Below are 22,045 nucleotides of genomic sequence, written 5' to 3'. Positions count from 1 at the left end.
TAACACTCGCAGGTAGGCTCGTTCCTGCTAAAAAGAGCCGAACTCGAATCCGATTGGGGCCCGATTTTTTCTCGCAGCTCGACCCTCTCCCAATTTCGCAGAATCGTCTCAAGTCGTAAGCATAAATGCGTTACACTACTTCTAAGCTATCGACCACCTGTGTCTCCTCCACCGGTTCTTCGACCATCTCCTTCTCGAGTACTCGTTCCGTTTTGCGAATATTGAGTTCACAGTCCTCCTTCCCCGTGATAAGGTCCTCCTCCTGCGTCATCTTGACATCTTGATCGTCTCCATCTCCCTCTCCAACTACAGTATCCGATGAATTCTCCTTCGTCATCATCTCCGCACCCGGATTCCCCTCGACAGGTTTCGTCGAGATCCGCGAAACACCCTCCGCCAACGCCGGCGCTTTGGTCGTCCCGATGTCGATCCGCATGAGTTGTGCTTGGTATTCAGTAGGTAGATACATCCTTAAATGTCCCTCAATGAGTTCTTCCATCCTTTCTTTTTCTTCTCTCGAAAGCGTTCTAGTCTTGAACATTGATCTCTGTTCGTTCACCTTGAGCCAATCAGTTTCTCAAATCTTTTTCCGAAATGCCGACAGGAGAGAGAGTAGAACGAACGAGCGCAAACGCAACCCCACGAGAAACCATCGAGAATAATTCTTTAAATTCGGGGTGATCCCGGGTTATACCGAGGGTTTGGAGTCGAGTCATCGTATGTTTCTTGACAGTCTACACCTCATACCACCCATATCAGCTTCTGTCCGAGCGCGGAAGAGAGAGAGAGTGTAATAGGAGAGCAGACTCACGTTTTTATTCCGAACCTCTATCGAATTCACCTCGCCCCCATTCGTACCATCTTCCACTTTCACCTTCTGCTGCCTTTCCTCTCTTCCCGTTCTAGTCTTATTGCCTCCGCTACTCAGAAATCCTCCTCCAACCGGTACGCTCAAACTCCTCTTCATTCCCATCCCCATCCCAGCTCCCGTTCCTGCTCCCGCGCCTCTTCCATTCCCACCAACAACGGGGATCCCATTCGTATACCTCTGTCTCTTTATCCCAATCTCCCTCAACTCTTCCAACCGATCCTCTTCTTCACCTTCCGCTCCATCGTTCGAAACAATGTTAAAGCCTCCGAATGAGGTCGAAGCGATTGAAGGAGTCGGTGAAGGAGGCGCATGACTCGGATGTCGACTGCGAGAGGACGGAGGAGAGTTGTTTGGTTTCGCGTTCGTCGAGAGGAAAGAATTGCTGCTTGAGGTAGAGGGAAGCGAAGAACGGGAACGTTTAAACGCTCTACCTGTCGTAGATGTCGTACTCGATAGAGACGTGGGTTGCGGAGGTAAGGAGCCTTGTCGATTCGTTGTTGTTGATGATGAGGTCGAGGTGGAGAATGATCGATTTGAAGAAGACGAAGGATTCGTCGAAACTGATCTTGATAAACCCCTCTTCGTCCCTGCTGTCGGATTCGGGACAGGTAATGTCAACCCACCAGGAGGGATCGACCCCTGTCTCCTCTGCGGCACGTTCGGTCTCCTCATCGATGTCGTCGTTTCTTCCTCTGCGACGACAGTCTTCGAGGGACCCATTAAAGAGAGAATCGATTTCTCTTTCGAGTTGAGACGAGGTTTCTTCTTGATTGTGGACGACGGTTTGGGCGTGGTAGTGATTGAGGAGGAGCTGAGGGAGGTTTTGGAGAATGCTGTAGCGGGGAGAGAGGCGGTTTTCCGGAGTTTCGCAGTGAAGAGCGATTCTACTCATGCGATCCTTTCGTTAGCCTCAAAGCACCGACTCGAAAGAAGAGAGAGAGGAGAGGACGGAGGGAGGACGAACCTCGAGGCAAGGGATCATCAGGTCGAGGTTTCCTCACTACCGGTTTGAACGGTCTTCCCAGCAACAACGTAAGCGGCGGTAGCTCTGCTGCTGTCGTTGTTGAGGTCGAAGGTCCCGCTGTCGATGACGACGTAGCCGGAGAGTGTTGAGCGAGACTAGTGGAAGGAGTCGAAGGTAATTGAGCGAAAATAATGATTTGTTCCCCTGTAACCACCCTCTCGAAGTCAGTGTCTCGCACCTTCGCTGACTGACTGAAAGAAGGTGACATACCTCCCGCATCCAATCTCACTCCATTCCCTTCACAACCAACCCTACAAAACTTATCCTGAAACCATTCGACAGTTTCTCTACATCTCTGATCTATATACACTCTCACATCCGTAGGAGTCTCCACTTTAACCGTCTCTTTTCCCACCTCCTTCGACTTTCCTTTCCGCGACGTTGCTGACTGTTTGCGTTCCACTTCGGGCGAACTGAACGGAGTCGTCGAAGAGGATTGAACGTGCTCAACGGAGAATGAACTCCCTTCCTCCACCTCGGAATCGGAATCGAGTAAAACGAGATCTTTCCCCCTCAACATTTCTAAACCTAAACACATATCGGCTCCTGAAGTCGAAGCTTTCGAAGCGGACGAGAAGGGGTCTTCGAAGGGTGAAAACGAGGGAGAGTTCAGACTCGGTGACTGAGAGTGGGAATGAGAGGGGACTGAGAAAAGATGAGCTATGATAGCGATTCCTGTCAAGCATCCCAAAAACTCGACAGTCGGTCAGCTAGAGCCAGGGAGACCGAGAGAGAGGAGCAGAAGACTGACCATGTAATTTCCTTCCGTTGTTCCCGGTCGAAATCGAACCTCTCCAGAGTAACCGCGTCGAGCTCGTCGTCGTACTACTCGTTGATGGGTTAGACGCGTAGGAAGTAGTTCGCGGAGGTAGTGATGGACGAGAGAGAGGGGGAGGTTGAATGAGTTGAGGAAGAGGAGGAGACGCGTGGGAAGTCGAAGCGAGTGGAAGCGCGAGCGCCATTGAGAAGGGGTATGAGGGTCTACGCCAGCGTAGACGCGGTGGAGGGGTCGTTCAGGAGAGGTGAGGAGGAGGTGGTGATGGGATGATGATCAAGATCAGAGAATCGAAAATCTTCGGACCTTTCTCCCTCTTCCTCAACACTCGCGACCGAAAAAGGTACAATGTCTGAATCACAAGCAAGAGGTAGAGGACGAGGTCGAGGCGGTTCATCAAGAGGATCATCAAGAGGAGGAGGAGCAACTTCTTCTTCTTCTTCAGGAGGAATTCCTTCTGGTTCGTCTGTCTCCCTCTCTCCCCTAGTCGAGCTACTAACCCATGCAATATTGCTCGGAGTAGGTTCCGTGAGTAAGATCAAAGCGCAACTGCGTCAAACGAAACGACTCCTCTCGAAACCCGATTTGAATCCGGATGTTAAAATCACTTCAGAGCGTCGGTTAGCCGCGTTAGAGATGGAGCTGGTTAAAGCTGAAAAGGGGTTGTTGGAGAAGAAAATGGTATCAAAGTATAGAGGAGTGAAATTCTTCGGTAAGAACCACAGTTTCGCTTTCTGGCGCGAAAATCGGCTGGGACGAACGAGGAGCTGACGGAAACGAGGGAGCGTGGACAGAGAGACAAAAAGTATTGAGAAGAATTAAACAAGCCAAGAAACAACTCGAATCAGATCCCTCAGCAGAGACAACGAAAGAACAATTGAAATCTGCTCGTTTAGATCTCTACTACATCCTCGTGCGTTTCTCCTTCCCTCCTCCCTTGGCTCAATCACTATACTGACCCACTCTAGGTGTGATGTGTGTGCAGAGGTATCCTAAAACGGAGAAATACCTAGCACTCTACCCCGAAAACTCTTACATCCCCTACTCCTCTTCTCCTCCTTCAGCCCCCAATTCCTCAGCAATCACTCCCTCCGATCCTTCCACCTCGAAAGCAGCAGCGAAACCGAAAGATAAAGCCTTGGAGTCCGAACGGAAGCGCTGGGAACTGAGGACGGAGATTCTGAGAAAAGTCGAGAGTGGAGAATGGGCGGAAGAGAGTGAAGGGGGTGATTTGGGAATCGAAGGGGAGGAGGATGAGGCGCTCGAAAGCGTCAGAGTGGAAGAGAAACGGGGAAGAGACGATGAGCGAGGACAGGAGGTGGAGGAAGATAGTTCGAATTCGGCGAAGAAGAGGAAAGTCGACTCGACCGCTGGCGAACCTACCTCGACGAGTCTTACGGCGGAAGTTACGACAGAGGAAGGCAAAGATACGGAAACGGTAGCAGAAGTCGAGGGAGACCGAGATGGAGAACCGAAGAAATTGAATCGAAAACAAAAGAAAGCTTTCAGGCGGGCTCAAGAAGCCGCAGGGATCGTCCCTCCTTCGACAGAAGCTCCTACACCACAGAAAACAACAACTGAAGCGAAGAAGGAGACGAAGGAAGTGATGACGAAGAAGGGAGGGAAAGAAGTTGGGAAGAATTCGAAGGAGGCCACTAATGGTGGGAATTCGAAGGCGGAGAAATTGGCGGCCGAGGATGACTTCTTTGCTTAGCGACATTGCCTTGCAACACTGTCATCCTGTTCGTGAGGAAAATGAGTTGGTAGAGAAAATTGACACGTGACTTGAGAGATCAAGCGCGCGGAAGATTCGCCTCCCTCTCTCCTCTCCTCATCTCGCTCGACCTACTCGACCGCGCAGAGGAGGTGAAGGTTCAGTCCGAATGAAGAATGAACGGTCGACGTATCGACTCTTGTTAATCTCTGTCGTTTACCACGTCCTCTTCCTCGGCTCAATCTTCGACATCTACTTTCAGTCTCCCGTCGTCCCCGTTCCAACTCGATACTCTGTCCAGTCCGAAACATCGAATGCGACTGAAGGACTAGCAAAGCGAGTGGTCCTGATAGTAGGAGATGGATTACGAGCCGATAAACTCTTTCAACGGTACCCAAACCCACCATTCCCACACCAAGATCCTCTTCCTTATCCTCTCACCGATCAATCACATGCTCTCGCCGACCCAGACGACCCCTCCAACGCGGGAGATTCGGAGGATTGGACGACTCCCGCCCCATTCCTCCGATCTCTGATCCAGTCCGGTCAAGCATCATGGGGAATCAGTCACACCCGAGTCCCGACCGAATCCCGACCAGGTCACGTCGCCCTCCTCGGAGGAATGTACGAAGACGTTTCGGCCGTCACTCGAGGATGGACGACGAACCCAGTTTCGTTCGATTCAATCTTGAACCAATCGACTCGGGGTTACTCGTTCGGAAGTCCAGATATCTTACCGATGTTTACGCAAGGAGCAAGAGAAGGGTGGGTGAGGGAATGGAGTTATAGAGAGGAAGAAGAGGATTTCACGAAAGATGCGACGGGGTTGGATTTGTGGGTTTTGGATCAATTATCTACACTCTTTCGAAACGCGACAACGGGGAAAGGACCTGGGGGACTAGATGGAGAGTTGAGGAAGGAAGGCAATGTTTTCTTTCTACATTTACTCGGACTCGATACGACTGGTCATTCGTATCGACCTCATGGACCTGAATATCATCGAAATATCAGAGTAGTCGATCATGTTGTTCGGCGTACGACCGAGTTGTTTGAGGAGTTCTTCGACGGAGATGGGGAAACGAGTTTCGTGTTTACGGCGGATCATGGGATGAGTTCGTTGGGGAATCATGGAGATGGTCATCCGGATAACACGAGGACTCCATTAGTCGTTTGGGGGAAAGGAGTTAGAACGAGAGGGGATTGGGAAGAACCAGAGAATCACAGTGATTACTCGAGGGATTGGGGGTTGAAAGGAGTCAGGAGAGATGTAGAACAGGCGGATGTAGCTCCCTTGATGGTGAGTACCCTCTCTTCTACATCTCGCTCTCGATGTACAGCGGGCTGGATAGTACTCATCTATTGAGGGATAGGCTACTTTGGCAGGATTATCGATTCCGGCGAATTCGGCAGGAAGAACTCCTCTAGATTATCTGGATGCGTCGCAGTCGTTTCGCGCTCGTGCAGCATTCGCGAACGCTAAACAGTTGCTAGCGGAAGCTCAGGCAAAGGCCGGTCAGTCTCTTCTGTCCTGTCACAATTTCTCCCCGACAAAAGCTGAACTCTGCCCGTGAGATAGATCTGAAACGTCAACATACTCTCTCGTTTCGACCTTTTCCCGAACTCGTCGACTCCCCGGCCCATGGAACTCTATCACCAGAGTCACACGAACAAGTCATTCGCGAACTGATCAAAGCGGGAAGATACCTCGAAGCGGAGAAACACAGCGTTCAACTGCTTGATACCGCTCTCGCAGCCTCTGCTTACTTCCAAAAGTGAGATCCATTGGTCTTCTTTCTCCTAATTGCGAAAGGAAGAGGCTGATGAAAGAGTTATATAGATACGATTGGTTGCTCCTCCGTTCGATCGTGACGCTCGGTTACACCGGATTCATGCTCTACTTCACTCGCTACATCCTCATTCATCACGTTCTCTCCCCCTCTACTTCTCCCGCTTCTCCTCCTTCGGTCCTCTTCCGATTAATCTCGAAAATCCCGCTCGTTGCTTTCCTCGCGACGACGGTCCGATTCGTCCTCGAACAAGCACCGCTCACGTATTTACTCTACACATTCTTCGCTTTCTACTTCTGGAACGACATCTTCTCGGACCCGACTCCCTTCCTTCGTCTCTATCGACAAACTGTCCAGTTCAACACGGTCAACGGTCGAAGCGCAACGACAATCATTCTCGAAACGCTCGCCTACGCACTAGTCACCATCTCTGCGTTAGAAGGTATCGCCTACGGCTATTCAGATCGTCGAGCGTTCGCACTCCTCTCGTTCGGGATGGGTTGGGGTTGGCCCAAACTTAATCTTTTCCGTGGACCGACATCGAAGAGGACGAAGCAGGAGAGGTTGATCGTGTGGAGTTGGAGAGTTGCGATGACGGTATTGGGCGTGTTCCCGTTATTGCCGGTAGAAAAAGGGGAGGATTTGAGAATTATGTCAGTTTTCCCCCTTTCTTCTGCTCTCTTCACTCAGCGGACACTGATTCAGGATCGCGTTGTTAGATCTGCTGGAGCTGCTCTATTGATTTTGCTGGGAGGACTCGCTTTGCGGAGGATTGAGAAAGACACATCGCCAGGTTCGAAACGAGCGAGGAAGTTCATTATCGCAGAGGTGAGCGATCCCTTTCTTGTCAGCTGATGCGCATCGCTGAGCTGCAAGGGAACTATCGCCGCAGATGTTCCTCATCATGGTTTGCAATGTCCTCACTTCGTCTTCGGCGAGTGGTTTGCAACTAAAGAAGGGTCTACCGCGATCGAATCAGTACCTCGGTTGGGTAATCCTTGGTTTGTCCCTCTCAGTCTCTTCCACCCTTCTCCCATCGTTGCGCTGACGAGTCTCGAGGGAGTATAGTCGTTTCTACGTTACTCCCCTTCCTCCACGGACGACCTCTCGGTCAATCTCCCCTCACTCGACTCTCCGTCCTTCTCCTTTCCTTCGGTCCAGCATTCGTCATCCTCTCCCTCTCGTACGAAGCTCTATTCTATTGCGTCTTCTGTTGTGCGTTGTTGAGTTGGTTAGGGGTCGAATCGATTCAGTCGACTCCTCTCAACGTCAAACGAAACGAAGACGCCGGAGACGAGGGAGGGAGTGAGGGGAGAAAGGTGGAAGGGAAACTTGGGAGGGATACGGTTAGAGTTAGTTTATTCTTTTTGGGATTCTTGCATCTTGGGTTCTTTGGAGTGGGAAACGTAGCGAGTATCAGCTCAGTGAGTTCACTGCCTCGTCACTTCGAAGGAGTGAGTAGGACCTGTAGGACTCACAATTTGAACATGATTCAGTTCTATCTCGAACCGGTTTATCGACTCATGACTGTCTTCGCACCTTTCCCGATGGTAAGTATCCTCCTCCTCTCTCCGTCTACATGCTGACTCACTCTTGATCATGCGGAACAGGGTGCGCTCCTGTTGTTCAAGCTCCTAATTCCCTTCGTCGCACTTTCCGCCATCTCGAGCACAATCAACCGCACCCTCCATCTCCCTCATCTCGGTCTCTTCCTCGTTACCAGTGTTCTCGTCGAGTTCCTCACCATTACCGTTCGTTCGATTCGCTCGCTTTCCTCTGCTTAATGTCTAGCTGATGAAGGCGCTTTTGTACGAACAGTTCTTCTTCCGAGTAACAGATACGGGTTCTTGGTTGGAGATCGGAAGTTCGATTACGAATTTCGTTATCTGCTCGCTGTTGGGGCTGTTCACTTCGGGGTTGCTGCTTGTTGGCGAAGAGGTTTTGAAGGGAACTACGGCTTAGCCCTGCAACGAGAATTATTTGACGCACTCGACTCAGCTGCGACGGTAATTTTATGGAGGCAGGACATGTCACTCTCACGACAGAGAGAAGCGCGGAAGATGCAGCGAACTGTCGAGAGAGCAGGACTTGTCGACGCTGCGCTTTGGCCCTTCGAAAGGTTTTTGCGCGCCACAAGCCAGAAGCGCCGGGAATTGTGGCATATTTGGTATAACGGTAAAACCACCGACGCTCAGCTAATAATGGCCTTGGTTTCCGCAGAGTCTTTTGCACTTAGGCACTGCGTGAACTCTGGTCTTTATCACTTTCATTTTTTTTACCGATGCAAGCGAGTGCACGCTCGGGTCAGCAAGCCCTTCACGAGGGCTTGAGATCGCCGGAGAGCTCTCGCACAACTGATGCGACGCAGCAGGACGCACGCGGTAGGGATGCACGATCAATCTCTTCGCAAAGACGCAAGACTGCAAACAAATGAAGAGCTCCCTACAGGTTGTCGCAAGCCAGCTCTATTATAGTAGCTAGTCTCCATTTGGTAGACAACGAACGATTAACGAGCTTTGTTACAAGCGACAAATAACGACAAAAAAACGAAAACTGAAAACTGAAACGAACTTTCACATGGAAGCACCCGTGACGCAGCCATCTACTCAACGACTCGTATTCTTGACATTCACCACGACTTTCCCCGTCGCTTTCCCCGAATTCAATCTCTCAAACGCTTTCTCGACCTCGTCAAACCCAAACTCACTATCAATCACCACCTTCATCCCTTTCTCCTTCACCAATGCCCCGACTTGCTCCAGCCATTCCTTCTTCTCCATATTCAACGAGATACAATAGTACCTCGGACACCACCCGAACCACCCTTTCCAGCTCCTCCACATCTGACTCGTCGTCCAATAATTCGTCATCGATCCTCCTAGTCTAGAACGAGAGGTCTTGTCCCCTACTATCGTTACGTAACTACCTCCTTCCCTCAACTGTCCACTCCTCGGGTGTAGCAACTCGGTCCAGATCCCCGAATTGAGCAACTCCGTCCCTCCAACACAGTCGACGATGGAAATGTATCCTTCTGAAGGTCGTAGCTCCCTCAACCGATCAGCGATGGATTCAGTCGTATAGTCGACCACGTGAGATACTCCGAGTGATTCGACGAAAGCCTTGTTCCGAGTCGAACAAGTCGCGATGACTCGAAGACCTAGTTTCAGTGTCGCATACTGAATCGTGTAGATCCCGGCTGCTGAGGACCCGCCCAGTACGACAATCGTCGGTCTCGACGATGAGGAGGGAGCTGGTAGTTGAAGGTAAGGAGGTGAGAGACAAGGTACGGCAGTGAGGAAAACGAGTGGAAGAGAAGCCGCTTCGGGAAAGGTGAGATGAGTCGGTTTCGGGACGATACAGGAACGCGTCGTGTCGATCAGAGAGACTTGGGAGAGGGTACCGGTGATTGCTCCTCCAAGCTAGAAAACCGAAAATCGCAAACGAAATGAGCTTTCTTTTGTGTGGAACGAGGGAGATTGATGCGCAGACTCACAGGGTTGATAGTGACTCCCATGACTTCATCTTCTACTGAATACTCTCCCACAACTTTCGATCCCTTCGCAAGTACTTTGCCTGCGAAATCTTTGCCTAATCCTCTGTGACCCTGCAAAGCGGGCAGCTTGAATATCGGTAGATTGACGAGTTGTACGTCGACTGGGTTCAATGAGGCGGAATAGAGTTCGACGAGGATCTCGGTGTCGCCTAGTTGGGAGGGAGAGGGGGGAGACACATCGATCTGCGAGAGAGTTGAAGGAAAGGGAGGGGTGAAATGAGACCAGGCTTTCACGGAGGGTTGCTGCTCGGCCATTTCAGGTTGTCGCTTAGGTCGCCAGAGCGGAAAGGAAGTGAATGGGAAGAGGGAAAGAGACGCAATGATCGTTCAACTTGTTCTCATCACTCGAATCTCGACATCTCGACTGTAGGGGCGATTCAGCGAGCCCAGATATCGACAGCTAGAAGGAAGAACACACACAGATGGAGAGCTACCCAACAGAGTTTACGTTTCAGATCTCTCCCCTCCTCTTCGTTGCCGGCCTGAATCCACCTTCTACCTCGAATGGCGCACCACCTGAAGCACCAGCACCGACAGATCCATTCGATATCTTGACTGCAGCACTCAGGAAAACCTTCGCTTCACGGAGAGGGTTTCAACTGTGGGATAACTCGAGGGGACAGAATCACGAGTTTCATACCCTCCTAGTAGACAAGGTGAGGCTCTCCCTTACGCATTAGAGACTGTATAAGCTAATGCAAAATTGAGAGCCGCACAGAACATTCGATTCCCTCCTCTCAAAGCCCGCCCCACTTCAACTTCGACTTCCTCCTCCCCTTCCTCCGTCCCTACACCTCCGGGCTCCGTAGCTCTTCATTCCCCAATCTCACCACTCACTCCGACATCCCCGCTCTACCCGGATGGAATCATCGCGCCGATATGGATTCGAAAACATCGAGAATTGATCCCATCAGTTTTCATTCTCGTCCTTCGATTATTCGAATCCCCTTCCGCAAACGGAGGACCGATCGACCTCGAAGCACGAGAAGAAGCAGAACACGAACACGACGACCGCTTAATCCGCGAGATTATCGATCGAAAACGTTCAACTCTCGAACGAGGGATCAAACTCGCCGTCGTCCTCCTCTGTTCCCGAGAACTCCTCGACGACCCCTCGCTCGACGTTCGACTCTCCCTCATTCGTAGACAATCAGGACTCGATTCCCGCGCTTCATTGTTCGTCATCTCGCCGGTCCCGCAATCAGAAGTTCAAAATTTCTTGAATAGTATTCGAACGGAATTGTGGACTGCCGCGATTGATTATTATCGAGAACATGGGAGGAGAGTGAGGAGGAAACGGGCGAGATCAAACCCACCGAAAGGAACGACGACGACGGGAGGGTTGAGCGAGAGAGGTTGGAATGTTAGGTATGATTACAAACTCGCATTGTTTGCTGAGATGAGAGGCGAAGTCGAAGTAGCCCTAAAGTGAGTCACGTCTCCCTCACTACTCTCCGAGTAGGTGGATTCGCTGACGTATCACTCTCTTGCAGGCATTACGAGGATTGCTACGAATCCCTCGTCGACATGTTTTCTCAACCGGGACTCCTCGTTGCTCGAACAAAACGATGGGCTGAAGCGAAAGTTCTCGCAGATTGTCTCACCGTAAAGGTACGGGTACCATTCTGTTCAGTGAACGAACAAGCAGCAGCTGATCGGAAGGTAGCCGAGCAGATCGCGAAATTGTACCTTTATCTCAACGACCCTTCGCACGCCCTTTCTCAACTGAATCGACACGTGTTCCGGTTTCGTCAGCTATCTGAATCGTGGTCGATTGGGGAAGAAACGTTCGAGTTCTGGAGTTGGTTATCGAAACAGTCAGTCATTTCTCCCTCTTCGTTGATTTTTCGAGCTAACTGAACTCTGTCGAATAGATATCGACTCTTCGGTGACCTGACTACCGCTGCCCTCCGCGCCGGCTTCCGACTCCCCTCTCTCCGCCCTCCTCCAACTCCAATCCCTACTCCCGGAGTTCCTCAACCACCTTCTCCCGGTTTAATGCCCCTCAACGTCCTCCAACATCCAGGTCACTACTATTTCCTCTCAGCTGTCTGTGCTTTCGAACGAAGAGAGCGTTATCGAACGATCAAGGCTAGATTGGAAGCTGGTCAGATGGAGAACACTCCCGAAGGAGCTTTGGTTCATGAAGGAAAAGTCGATCATACGGAAATCATTATCGAAGTACGTCTCTCTTCCTCTTTAAAGTCAAACTCCTGGACTGATTGCACTCGTCCTGGATAGTTGTATACGAAATCCTACGAACATTTCAAGCACCATCTCCGCCGTCGCACGACCTATTACCTCGCATCCCTCATCGCTTCCGCCCATGCGTCTGGTTCACCTAGTCCGAACGTCGAGATGGCACTCAAGTTTTGGGACAGGATAGGAAGGAATTATCGGAAAGAAGGCTGGGAACAAGTCGTCGAAGGGATCGAGGAGGCCGTTTTCGAGTGTGCGAAACAAGGGGGGAGGTGGAAGGAGGCGATAAAAGCTGCTTGGAACCTCATAACTCCAGGTATGTCTACCGTTATTAGAGTCGGAGAGGATGAGCTGACTCGATGGTGAACGAGGTACAGAGTCGAACGTATCTGTTGATCGAAGAGCACAATTCGCACAGGAATTGAAGTCGATCTTGACGGTATGTTCTCATCGATCTCGCTTCGAGGTTCGAAGCTGATCAATGGGTTTGTACAGACTCGAGCGCCCGGTATCTCTGAACAAGCCGGCATACGGTTTGAATCGGACATGTCTCCTATTCGTTCGTCTCTCTCTCTTCTTGCAAACTCTGTCTCCGTCCCAGCTACAAACCAACACACCTGACTCGTGCAGTGGTACCTCGACTTAATTTCCTCCGTCCAACAAGCACGATCTCCAATCTTGTTCCCTTTCAACTCGCGATTTCTTCCCCTTCGCACGCTCGACTCTCCTCCTTCACTTTCGACTCGCTGGAGATTCACTTCAACGACGACAGACCGCCAGTCACTGTTCGTCATGCTCCGACTGAAGATTCGCCGTCAGGAAAAGTCGAGAGGTATGAAATCAAGAGGGAAGAATCGGAAACAAAGGCGGATTTGAGGTGGAAAGATGGGACGACGAAAGTTTTCTACGGAACTGTCTCTTCCGAAGTAGCTATCAGTCTGACGGTACGTCTTGACGGTCCTCTCGGACTGTACGTCAGAATCTGACTCCCTTCGTGGTTGCGCGAATCCAGGTCGAAAAGGTCGTCCTGGATCTCTCGATAGGTGAATGGAGCTTAGCTGTCGATCTACAGCTTGTCGAGAAGAGCGCTTCGATGTGGTATCTCGACCGAGAACGAACGGTGCCTCTCGAGTCCGAGACGTCGGTTTGCTCGTGAGCATTATCTTTCACTTTCTCCCGCTTCTTTCGCGACTGAGCCATGATCTGTCTCCACAGGATAATGCCGAGGGTACTGGACCTCGCTGTAGATATCAAACATTCACAACCTGCTTATCTCGGCGAGCGATACCCTATCGAGCTCGACATCAAGAACGAAGATGATATCGAGGTTGAGATTTCCCTCGTCGGCTTCATCCAGCCTGGTCCAGAAGGATCTCGCAAGTTCTACTCGTCTTTTGACTCGATTGCACCGTCAGTAACTCACATCTCGCTCAACAGATTCTCGTCTATCAATCGTCGCCCATTCTTCAACCTCTCTCCTCGATTCCATCCCTCTCGGCGTCCTCGCACCTCATCAGTCTCTCCGCAAAACCCTCTGCCTCGAGTGTCTTAGCTTAGTAGGAGACCGCCACCTCGACCTGACGATTCGTTCCTCGCCGTCTTCGTCGATTCCTGATCATTCGGCGAAACCGACTTCGACCGAATCAAATCATTCTCTCGTCGTTCCCTGCTTGACACCCTTTCTTAGCACTTTTCAAGCGTATGTATATCCGAAGAGAACGAGAACAAAGTCGCTTTCAGAGGAGAAAGAGGGAGAGGGGTGGAAAGGAGCAGGGGACGCGACTGTTTCTTGTCAGATCAAGGTGAGAGGACCTTGGGGGGTCGAGGTTGTCGAGATCAGGACAGAGGAAGATGTGAGTTCGCGCCGAATAATTAGCGATTGTCAGCCGCTGATTCCGAGTGTCGTGCCACAGGAAACGCTCGATGCGAGAGTCAAGATGTCTTCGCTCGACAGCCTCGTCAGCGAGCTTCCGATGCGTGAGTCGATCTCCTCTGTCATCAAGAAGGGGCATAATCTGATTCATCGTCCTACAGGTCTCGAACCGACGGATGCGTTAGGAGCAGTTTTCGCTCTACGAGTGAAACCTCTACTCATGTCGACGCAAGGTCCACCACGAATGCCTTCCCTCGTCGTATCATGGCGTCGGTAAGTCTTCTCCCCTCACCGCTCGAACGAGGAGTCAAAGCTGATCTTTCTTCCTCGCTCGATCAGGTCTGATTCAAACGAGAGCGCTACGACTACAATTCTCCCTTTCCCAGCCGTTCGACAACTCCCCCTTCTCCCTCGGGTCAGCCTCCGTGTCCCGCATTCTCTGACCGTCAACGTTCCCACGCCGCTCGAATACCTCCTTACAAACTCTACCCCTCGAACCCTTCACCTCGCTACTCAAATCGATCATCCCGTTCAACCGAACTCTCTCGCATTCGCCGGACCCAGACATTCGACTGGGATCGTTCTTCAGCCTCGAGAGGAACGAATCGTTCAAGTTCGAATCGCTCCTCTCGTTCCTGGTAAACTCGTGATTCCACGGTTCAGAATCTACGAATACGAGCAACCGACCGGTCCTCCCGAAGTCGATCAAGATGGTCGACCTCTTGCTCCTCGTATGCGGGAACTCGAAGTCGAGACGGAGTTTTCGAAGGAACCGGCGGAGCTGGTTGAGGTGGGAGAGGAGAAGGTAGAGATGGGTGAAATTGATGGGTTGGCGAGAGTACAAGTCTTGCCTAGTCGAAGTTATCCTCCTGAGCAATGATCGAACACTATTGGTCTCTCTTACTAGTCCTCTTTTCGTTAGAGATACAACAGATGTGATTCCGAGTGAAGGGACTTCTTCTAGGTGTCAGAGAGTTCTACGAATACTGATTACTGACTGCCTCATCGTCTCTAAGTTTACGATGAGCGAATCTCGAAATGAACAATGTCGCGGCGGAGAGTAAGAAGACCGAATCGAACAACCGGGAGAAAACGTTGAAGTCGGGGAGTGTGTCGAGTAGCGTTGTTGTTTCTGGAGTCGGAGATGACGGTAGAGAGATAAGGGAGGTCAGAAGGTAGATCGCCTATTTCAAGCCCGTCAAATCATGAGCTCTGGTCAGAACTTATCAAGCGGGAGGATGAAGGTAATCTTACCATCAACTGTGCGAGGAAGAGCAACATGAAGGAAGCACTGATTCCGGTCGACGTCGCCTTGAAGATCTGGACGACGAAGATTCGGTAGATCAGTGAATGACTCGACAAGTTTCCCTAACTCGAGGTTGGTGGCTCACCCTCGACACACTACCGAGCACATTCCTCATATTCGCGAGAATGATACCACCAATCAACACGAGACCGAGTAATCGAGACCAAGTAGCGATATCGAGCTCGATATCGAGCATAACGACGACTCGAGTCAATAACGAAGTGACGAGATCTGTTCCTTGAGCTCCAGATGATGGGTCGTCTGTCTTCTGGGCGGATTGATGACTTCGTCGAGAGTAGCCAAAGATGAGGTTGATACCGGACTAGGAACAGAAGAAAAGGTCAAGATCGTCGAGCTAGGATCAACGAAACGGAGAAAGCGACTCACGACAAACACCCTCCAAACACAGTACAAGCTGAACAACCACCCAAAGAACAACCAAAGTCTTCCTTTCCAACTCCTACCCATTTCCCGCATCATTTTCCTCCTCTTGAGCGTCGCGACATCTCTCACCATCTGTTCTTCAACGCTTTCCATCGCGGCGACTTCAATCTCAAGACTCTTGAGATGTGCTGCGGCCGGGTTTGAGGAGGCGAGACGAGAGAGGAGAGACTGGGAAGCGGCGGAATCGGCTTCTCGTTGAGCTGATCCTTGGGCGAGTTTGAGGGACCGCAGGCGCTGTTGAAGGTCGAGTCGAGCAGCGTAGAGAGCCCTTTCAGCTTGCAGGATCTGAGCGTCGGTTACAGGTTCACTGTGGAGAGACAGCGGAGTCAGACGAGCTGGAAGAAAAAAAGTTTCGAATGGACTCACGCGGAGGATATGGATCTCCATTCGTACGCTTCCCAAGCGGTATTGATAGCTCCTCCACCAGACAGAGATGCAATCAGCACTACTCCAGGGACGCATATCCGTGAGAGGAGTGTGTTGACGAGTCCTGGATTTGTGGACAGTCTCGTTAATCACAGCGTTCAAGATCAAGAAGGGTGAAAGCTTACCGATAGAATGAGATCCCGCAACCACGGCTTTCGAGGCGACGATATGACCGAAACGGTAAAAGGTAAAGAGGTAGAGGGAAAAGGGGATGAGGGTCAGGAGAAGAGTTCGAGTGATTGTCGTTCTCGTTCGATAGGTGAGGAGTAGACAGAGTCCGAGAGGAATGACGAAGACGATCAGGGCGAGGAGGGTGAGAAGACTCAGTGACCAGTTGAAAGTTCTTGCTCTGCGAAAACAGAAAACCAAAGAATCAGCCCAATTTGAACGAATCTTGATGCGGATCTGAACTCACTGTTCGGTGACGGCTTCTCCAAACAACAAGAGAGTGAACAGAGTACAACTCTCTGAGAAGGAGAGGCAGAACAAGGCGCTCGAGAGTCTCGCGTAGAGTCGCGCTCTCCGACCTGTCGCCGTATCTTCCGCCTTCCCTTCTCCCTTTCCGGCCTTCCTTGCTGTTGCAGGTAGTGGTAGACCTGTCCCTGCCTGTTTCCCGTTGCTGCTTCCGTTTGCTGGAGTTCCGAAATAACCATTTCCTCCCTCTTGCAGCTCAATCGAGTCCTCATCCGGCGACTCGAGCGCCGTAGCTCCTCCATCTTCCCTGATGACGTTACGTAGGTTCGAGAAGAGCGAGACGTTGACGTATTGACGGCAGGCGAAGAAGTATCCCAATCTGATCAACGAGAGCAACACCGTTTCGACCACGATCGAGTCTGGCATCCTTCGACTGTTCTATCTTGTTCTAGCCAGCGTGTTCTTTGTGAGTTGTGAGCTGGTGACGAATTGAAGGTGAGAGACGGAGATGTGAAAGTTTGATGAACTTCGCTGGACTTCGCATGCTCGCATTTCGCATGTTACCTCTTGCTCAGAGGAGGGCTTCTCGGCTTGTAATGAAGAGGAAGGAGAAATTGCAAGTAGGAATACAACAACGAAAACAGAAACATAAAAACACAAACACTGAAAGAGAATAATTAGAAAACTCGTAGCTCTACTTTGGTTGCAATTGCCTATTGATATCCCTCGCAAAGCTTCTCACGAACAGCAAATCTTCCTGATTCAACACCCGACTTTGATCCTCCGTGAACGTTCCCAACACGTAACCCGTTTGTCCAATCGTTCCAATTTTCACCAACAAGCCCGTCGCGAATTCTCCTGCGATCCCCGTGTAATCGTCGTTGACGTAGAGGAGGGCGTTGTGAGGACTCGTGAGAGTTTCGAGGTGAAGTTTGACCGAGAAGAGCGGAGCGGGAATCGGTAGTCCATGGACGGAAACGAAGCGAAGCGGAGAAGGATTCTTCGAAGAGAGAGCGTCGGGATCGTAAGATGGAGCCGTCGAGAGGTCGATCGCGACAACGTACGAAAACTCCATCTCGATCGATTCGGCAACGAGTTGAGTCGAGAGATCGATCACTGCTTGATGCTCGTCAGGGAGGGGAACAACCGACTGAGCAGATACTCCTTGACGACCACGACGTTTCGGGAAGGCAGGAGTCGCCGAAGTAGTCTTGAGGTCGAGCGACTTCAAGGATCCAGTTGATTCGGCGAGGGAGGGTCTTCGAGGGGGTTCGTCAGTCGAGTCGAGTTGGAATTCGTCTTGATGGTTCGACATATCGGGAGTGAGGGGAGGTGTGGGGATTTCGTCGACCGTATCGAGGTTCCCCGTCTGTGAGGCCGTCCTCTTGATTTGGTGCTTGTATTGTTTCCGCTTCTTCGACATTTCGGCTTTCTTCTCCTGTCTCGACTGGTCGGCCCATCTTTGGATCTCCTTCGAGGCTTCGTCTGCCATCTTTTCGAGGTCGAGTCGGTCTTCGTTACTGAAAGTGGATCGAGCCGATTTGCCGAGAACGCAGAAGACTCCTCCAGCTTGCGCTCCTTCGCCGTCGCCGAGAGCAGAAGGAAGGAGGATCGGGGCGGCAGCGTAGAACCCACTACTGTGATCTCCAAAGGTATTCTGTGATCGTCACGAAGAGTGTCAGAGCGCACGGTAGAGCTCGGAGAGAACGAAAACCTGGACGAACGGTTTTGAATCGCCAATCTTTCGAAAAATCGAGAACGACTAAAGGCTCCTTCTCTCCCGTCGATGCAGCCTTGAGGATAGTATGCGAGCAGCATGACTCTACGATCACGACCAGGTTCGAGCATGTTAATTGAAGCGCGACACACAGAATCTAAAAAGAGCGGGAGACGAACCTTGACGATCCGTAGTTGCTACATCTCCAGGCGGTAGGAATCCCGTCTTCGCGAGGAATAGCTGTTGATCTCGATCCATGAGACTGACGCTCGCCGTTTCGACATCGAATCGATCTTGGGCCTTCCTCGCGAGTTCTTCGAGGACGTTGTAAGTTGGCAGAGCTTTCGGGTTGAACGATTCGAGCTCCTCGACCTCAGGTGTACTCCTCAACTTGTCATCTAGAGGCGCTCCCGTACCGTCCGGATAAGTCGAAGTCGTCGTTGATAAATCTTGTTTGAGTCCGTTTGATGATTTCTTTTTGTGCAACAAGGCGATTCTGTCGACCGCTCGTTGTCGCGCTGCTTCGGTGGCAGGTAAAGGGGCTGAGAAGAGTCCACCGGTGGTTCGGTATTCGCTAGCGTGGAGATCTGAAGGAGGTTCGGGAGGATCAGAGAAATCTGAAGCATTTTGTTTCTCAAAGTCAGCTTTCGATTCTCTATTCAGGGAGAGATTTGTGGAAAGAAAGCTCACCGATAAGTCCCTATGGACGTTGAGGGTGTGCCGAGCAAAGGAAGGGTCAGCTGGGGTTCAGAGCTCGTTCAAGAAAAGGCTCAAAGAGCACCGAGAAGCTTCTCGGATTCGAAGAAGGGCCTCACCTGTCGATACGCGAGGGTCCATTCGGCCCAGCTATCGTTATGGAGCTTGAACGTCAGCCTCGAGCAGATCATCACCAGGAAAGAGCGAGAGAGAGACTAACGTTTTCGGAAGTTCGCTAGCTGGAGAGGAAGAGTTGAGTCGATGGAGCGTAGGACGAAGGGAAGGGGTCTCTCCAACCGAGGGTACCGTCGAAGGTGCTAATGACGAAGTCGAGCGTCTGCGGCTTGACGAGTTTGGGGCGATTGTTGGGCGATTGTTCGTTTCCTTTGGTGTTTCCTTCAATGAATCGGAAGACGATCTACGAGTAAACGATACACGCTTGAGCGCGTTGAGGACTCCACCAATCTTGCTACCACTGGCTTTGCGTTTGTCGGACATTCGCTGTGATGAGGGTGTCGAGAGAGGTTGAGAGAGAGGAAGAGATGATGTTGTTGAGGACGTTGAAAGAGGAGGGGAGTTCAAAAACTTGAAAGGAGTGAGGTGCGTTGGGCTTGGATGTGCTCAAAGAGTGACTAATAGGAGGGTAACGAGGCTCCGAGAGAGAAGTGGTGATGTGGTCGAACGAAAAGAGAGGTGAGAATCTCTCCCCCCCCATTGCCGAATGACTCTCTGCGTGAATAGAGTGCTCGCGCAGAGTCTCGAACAAGAAGACCGCAGAAGATCACGAAAGTAGGAGAGTCTCGACCGGGGAAACTTCCTGCCACAACTTCCCATTGAAGAAAGTATCCTGAACTCCCTCTTCCTTTGCAGCTGGTCTTGAGGTTCGAGTCGCCCAAGATGTGGACGACTTCGATAGGAAAGAGAGCAACGACGATGCGTAGAGGAAAGGTCGATGGATTTTGTTGGGGAGGATCATCCTCAAGATCGTTGCATGGCCGCAGGGCTCATCGTCAGCCATTTCTCTGCGTTATTCAGATCTGGAAGAATGCGGGATTGCAAGGAGTGTGCGAGTACTGTAAAGGGTGCGATTCTACTGCGACATTGTTTGAAGTCGAATCTCAGGCTGGAAGGTGAGCACGAGCTCGATCTCCCCCTCGATGCAGGAAGACTGCATACTCGAAGGGTTCAGGATGAAGAGCAATCGACGATCCGCCTGTACAATGTAGACGCAAGTGAGTCCGGCTGCGAAGGGGCCCATGCTCGCAGTAAATCCGAGGCGATAAGCGGATTTCATATCTTTGTATCCGGGATTTCGCTTGACTGTCACCTTCGAATGGACAGAACTGATACTCTACCGTAGCAACGAAGGAGGGCCAGTGCTGACTTTCCTTAGCCCCCACTATTCGATCAACTCACCGATTTCAACCTCCCGATGCTCTTTCCTCCACTTTTACGGACTGCTCTCTCTCCAGCTCGTAACCTAGTATTTATCCGCACCATGTCAACTTCTCCTGATCTCAAGCCTCGCTACCCTGCTCTCACTCCCGCTGTAAGTTCTCACTCCTCCACTCACTCCCTCTTTCAGCCCTTGCGTTCTCACGTGCAAGAATGAGCTGACCCTCCAGGACACCATCACTCTAGGAGAGCGGCCTTGAAGATGGTCCCCTCAAGCTTTCCCCTCTCATCCTTGGAGCCGGTCAGTTTCTCCTTTCCCCCTCTTCCTCGAAATGCCCCGATTTCGAATATCGAGAACTGATACTCGATAAATTAATGTGCGCTAGGTGTATACGGATACGATTACAACACTTCCTCTACCCTCGAATCTGATATCCCCGAACAAGCGATCCGACTCTGTTTCGTGAGTTCTCAACATTTCAGTTCTTTCGACCACGATGTTGACTGACGGGCTCCACTCGTTTTTTGCACAGCGCTACGGTATCAACACTCTTGACACCAGCCCTTACTACACGACTTCGGAAGCTGTTCTCGGCAAAGTTTTGCCTAAACTCAAGGATGAATTCCCTCGAGAATCTTACCAAATCGTTCGTTTGCGCAACCCTCGTGTCTTCTCAACCCTTCACTGACTCGGGGATTGTGCGTAGATCACCAAAATCGGTCGTTACGGACGCACTAAGGCCGATTTCGATTACTCGCCTGAGCGAGTTCGCAGTTCGCTCAAAAGGTCCATGGAATTGATGGGAACGGATTACATCGATGGTGTCTACGCTCACGACGTTGAGTTTGTCTCCGAGCAACTCGAGGATGCCGGAGAGGAGGGATGGAAGGTTGGCGAAGATGGAAAGATCCGTGAGGACGATCTCGCTCGTTGGGGATTGAGAGACGAGGACGCAGCGACGATCCGAGGTCCTGGTGACGAGAAGGTTCTTGCCGCCATGAAGACGTTGTTCGAGCTCAAGAAGGAAGGACTCGTTCGCGCTGTTGGATTCTCAGGTGAGTCGAGTCTTAAATGAGTGGCTTACCCGTCAATGCTGAACAAGGGTCTTTTTCTCTAGGATACCCTCTTCCCACTCTACTCCGACTCGCGCGTCTTTGCCAAGCTCACCTCGAGCCCCTCGACATTATGCAATCTTACTGCCATCACACGGTGAGTTTGCTTCATCTTCCACGTGCCCTTCGCTCAAAGATGCTGAAGAAAAGTTTGATCCCCCTCGCAGCTTCAAAATACGACTCTCTCGACTTACCTCCCTCTGTTCACGAAAGCGGGAGTCAAACAAGTCATTTCGGCCTCGCCTCTCTCAATGGGACTTCTCCGTTCCGCCGCCTCTCCTCCTTGGCACCCTGCGAACCCTGAACTTCAAGCCGCTACTCAAGAAGCCGTCAAACTCGCTAGTTCGAAAGGAGCGAAACTCGAAGACGTCGCGCTTGGATTCGGATTCTCTTCGGCTAAATTACCCGGCACTGAAGGAAGGGACACGCCTACGGTTATTGGGTTGTCGACTCCGGAGGAGGTCCACGAGACGATGAAGGTTTACCAAGAGATCTACCGAACTGAGGGTCAATCGAGGCAGGGACGAGCTCCCGGAACTGGATTAGGAGAAGCCGCGAAGAAACAGAGGGAACTCGAGAAGGAAGTTGTTGAGATCTTCAAGAGGACCAAGACTGAGAACTGGGGATGGGCAGTAGGCATTTAGAAAGGTTACAGTAGAAGGCTGTCGTCAAAATTAGCGAAGAAAGAAAAAAGTTCAAAGTTATCGAACATTTGCAAATATATCATACGTATCTCTT

General features: G+C 51.2%; 8 protein-coding genes across 8 annotated transcripts; 4 read left to right on the top strand and 4 right to left on the bottom strand.

Annotated features, from left to right (window-relative positions):
* Positions 1 to 130: 130 nt before the first annotated feature.
* JCM6883_006950 (uncharacterized protein) lies at positions 131 to 2,857 on the bottom strand (the record flags this gene model as incomplete). Its single annotated transcript, XM_076629448.1, has 6 exons — positions 131 to 547; positions 624 to 734; positions 812 to 1,755; positions 1,836 to 2,039; positions 2,106 to 2,570; positions 2,647 to 2,857. The coding sequence occupies 6 exons, from the start codon at positions 2,855 to 2,857 to the stop codon at positions 131 to 133; spliced, it is 2,352 nt and encodes a 783-aa protein (XP_076490570.1).
* A 161-nt stretch (positions 2,858 to 3,018) lies between these two features.
* On the top strand, positions 3,019 to 4,384 carry EFG1 (Efg1p; the record flags this gene model as incomplete). Its single annotated transcript, XM_076629447.1, has 4 exons — positions 3,019 to 3,130; positions 3,194 to 3,382; positions 3,465 to 3,583; positions 3,656 to 4,384. The coding sequence occupies 4 exons, from the start codon at positions 3,019 to 3,021 to the stop codon at positions 4,382 to 4,384; spliced, it is 1,149 nt and encodes a 382-aa protein (XP_076490569.1).
* A 169-nt stretch (positions 4,385 to 4,553) lies between these two features.
* MCD4 (mannose-ethanolamine phosphotransferase MCD4) lies at positions 4,554 to 8,133 on the top strand (the record flags this gene model as incomplete). The annotated part of the gene is made up of 10 exons (XM_076629446.1): positions 4,554 to 5,681; positions 5,755 to 5,896; positions 5,961 to 6,156; positions 6,222 to 6,824; positions 6,891 to 6,999; positions 7,064 to 7,172; positions 7,240 to 7,595; positions 7,668 to 7,721; positions 7,782 to 7,922; positions 7,990 to 8,133. 10 exons carry the CDS (start codon positions 4,554 to 4,556, stop codon positions 8,131 to 8,133), a joined length of 2,982 nt encoding a protein of 993 aa, XP_076490568.1.
* Positions 8,134 to 8,777: 644 nt separating this feature from the next.
* JCM6883_006947 (NAD(P)-dependent alcohol dehydrogenase) lies at positions 8,778 to 9,979 on the bottom strand (the record flags this gene model as incomplete). The annotated part of the gene is made up of 2 exons (XM_076629445.1): positions 8,778 to 9,590; positions 9,665 to 9,979. 2 exons carry the CDS (start codon positions 9,977 to 9,979, stop codon positions 8,778 to 8,780), a joined length of 1,128 nt encoding a protein of 375 aa, XP_076490567.1.
* Positions 9,980 to 10,146: 167 nt separating this feature from the next.
* On the top strand, positions 10,147 to 14,676 carry JCM6883_006946 (uncharacterized protein; the record flags this gene model as incomplete). Its single annotated transcript, XM_076629444.1, has 15 exons — positions 10,147 to 10,380; positions 10,443 to 11,152; positions 11,218 to 11,335; positions 11,399 to 11,541; positions 11,599 to 11,905; positions 11,966 to 12,239; positions 12,301 to 12,362; positions 12,419 to 12,482; positions 12,554 to 12,867; positions 12,936 to 13,075; positions 13,139 to 13,284; positions 13,361 to 13,776; positions 13,837 to 13,900; positions 13,958 to 14,069; positions 14,136 to 14,676. The coding sequence occupies 15 exons, from the start codon at positions 10,147 to 10,149 to the stop codon at positions 14,674 to 14,676; spliced, it is 3,645 nt and encodes a 1,214-aa protein (XP_076490566.1).
* Positions 14,677 to 14,773: 97 nt separating this feature from the next.
* JCM6883_006945 (Golgi pH regulator family protein) lies at positions 14,774 to 16,812 on the bottom strand (the record flags this gene model as incomplete). The annotated part of the gene is made up of 7 exons (XM_076629443.1): positions 14,774 to 14,980; positions 15,051 to 15,116; positions 15,188 to 15,424; positions 15,490 to 15,853; positions 15,913 to 16,036; positions 16,098 to 16,321; positions 16,388 to 16,812. The coding sequence occupies 7 exons, from the start codon at positions 16,810 to 16,812 to the stop codon at positions 14,774 to 14,776; spliced, it is 1,647 nt and encodes a 548-aa protein (XP_076490565.1).
* Positions 16,813 to 17,080: 268 nt separating this feature from the next.
* On the bottom strand, positions 17,081 to 19,297 carry JCM6883_006944 (GAF domain-containing protein; the record flags this gene model as incomplete). The annotated part of the gene is made up of 6 exons (XM_076629442.1): positions 17,081 to 18,043; positions 18,111 to 18,208; positions 18,283 to 18,720; positions 18,794 to 18,803; positions 18,919 to 18,949; positions 19,020 to 19,297. 6 exons carry the CDS (start codon positions 19,295 to 19,297, stop codon positions 17,081 to 17,083), a joined length of 1,818 nt encoding a protein of 605 aa, XP_076490564.1.
* A 934-nt stretch (positions 19,298 to 20,231) lies between these two features.
* Positions 20,232 to 21,951, top strand: ARA2 (D-arabinose 1-dehydrogenase (NAD(P)(+)) ARA2; the record flags this gene model as incomplete). Its single annotated transcript, XM_076629441.1, has 7 exons — positions 20,232 to 20,348; positions 20,441 to 20,495; positions 20,581 to 20,657; positions 20,728 to 20,841; positions 20,902 to 21,250; positions 21,313 to 21,404; positions 21,475 to 21,951. 7 exons carry the CDS (start codon positions 20,232 to 20,234, stop codon positions 21,949 to 21,951), a joined length of 1,281 nt encoding a protein of 426 aa, XP_076490563.1.
* Positions 21,952 to 22,045: the final 94 nt, after the last annotated feature.

This window comes from Sporobolomyces salmoneus (assembly GCF_050403485.1).
Source record: "Sporobolomyces salmoneus JCM6883 DNA, S_salmoneus_JCM6883_v1_ctg5, whole genome shotgun sequence".
NCBI lineage: Eukaryota > Fungi > Basidiomycota > Microbotryomycetes > Sporidiobolales > Sporidiobolaceae > Sporobolomyces > Sporobolomyces salmoneus.
Note: the sequence above shows the minus strand (reverse complement) of the source record. Positions and strands in the feature narration are given on the sequence as shown.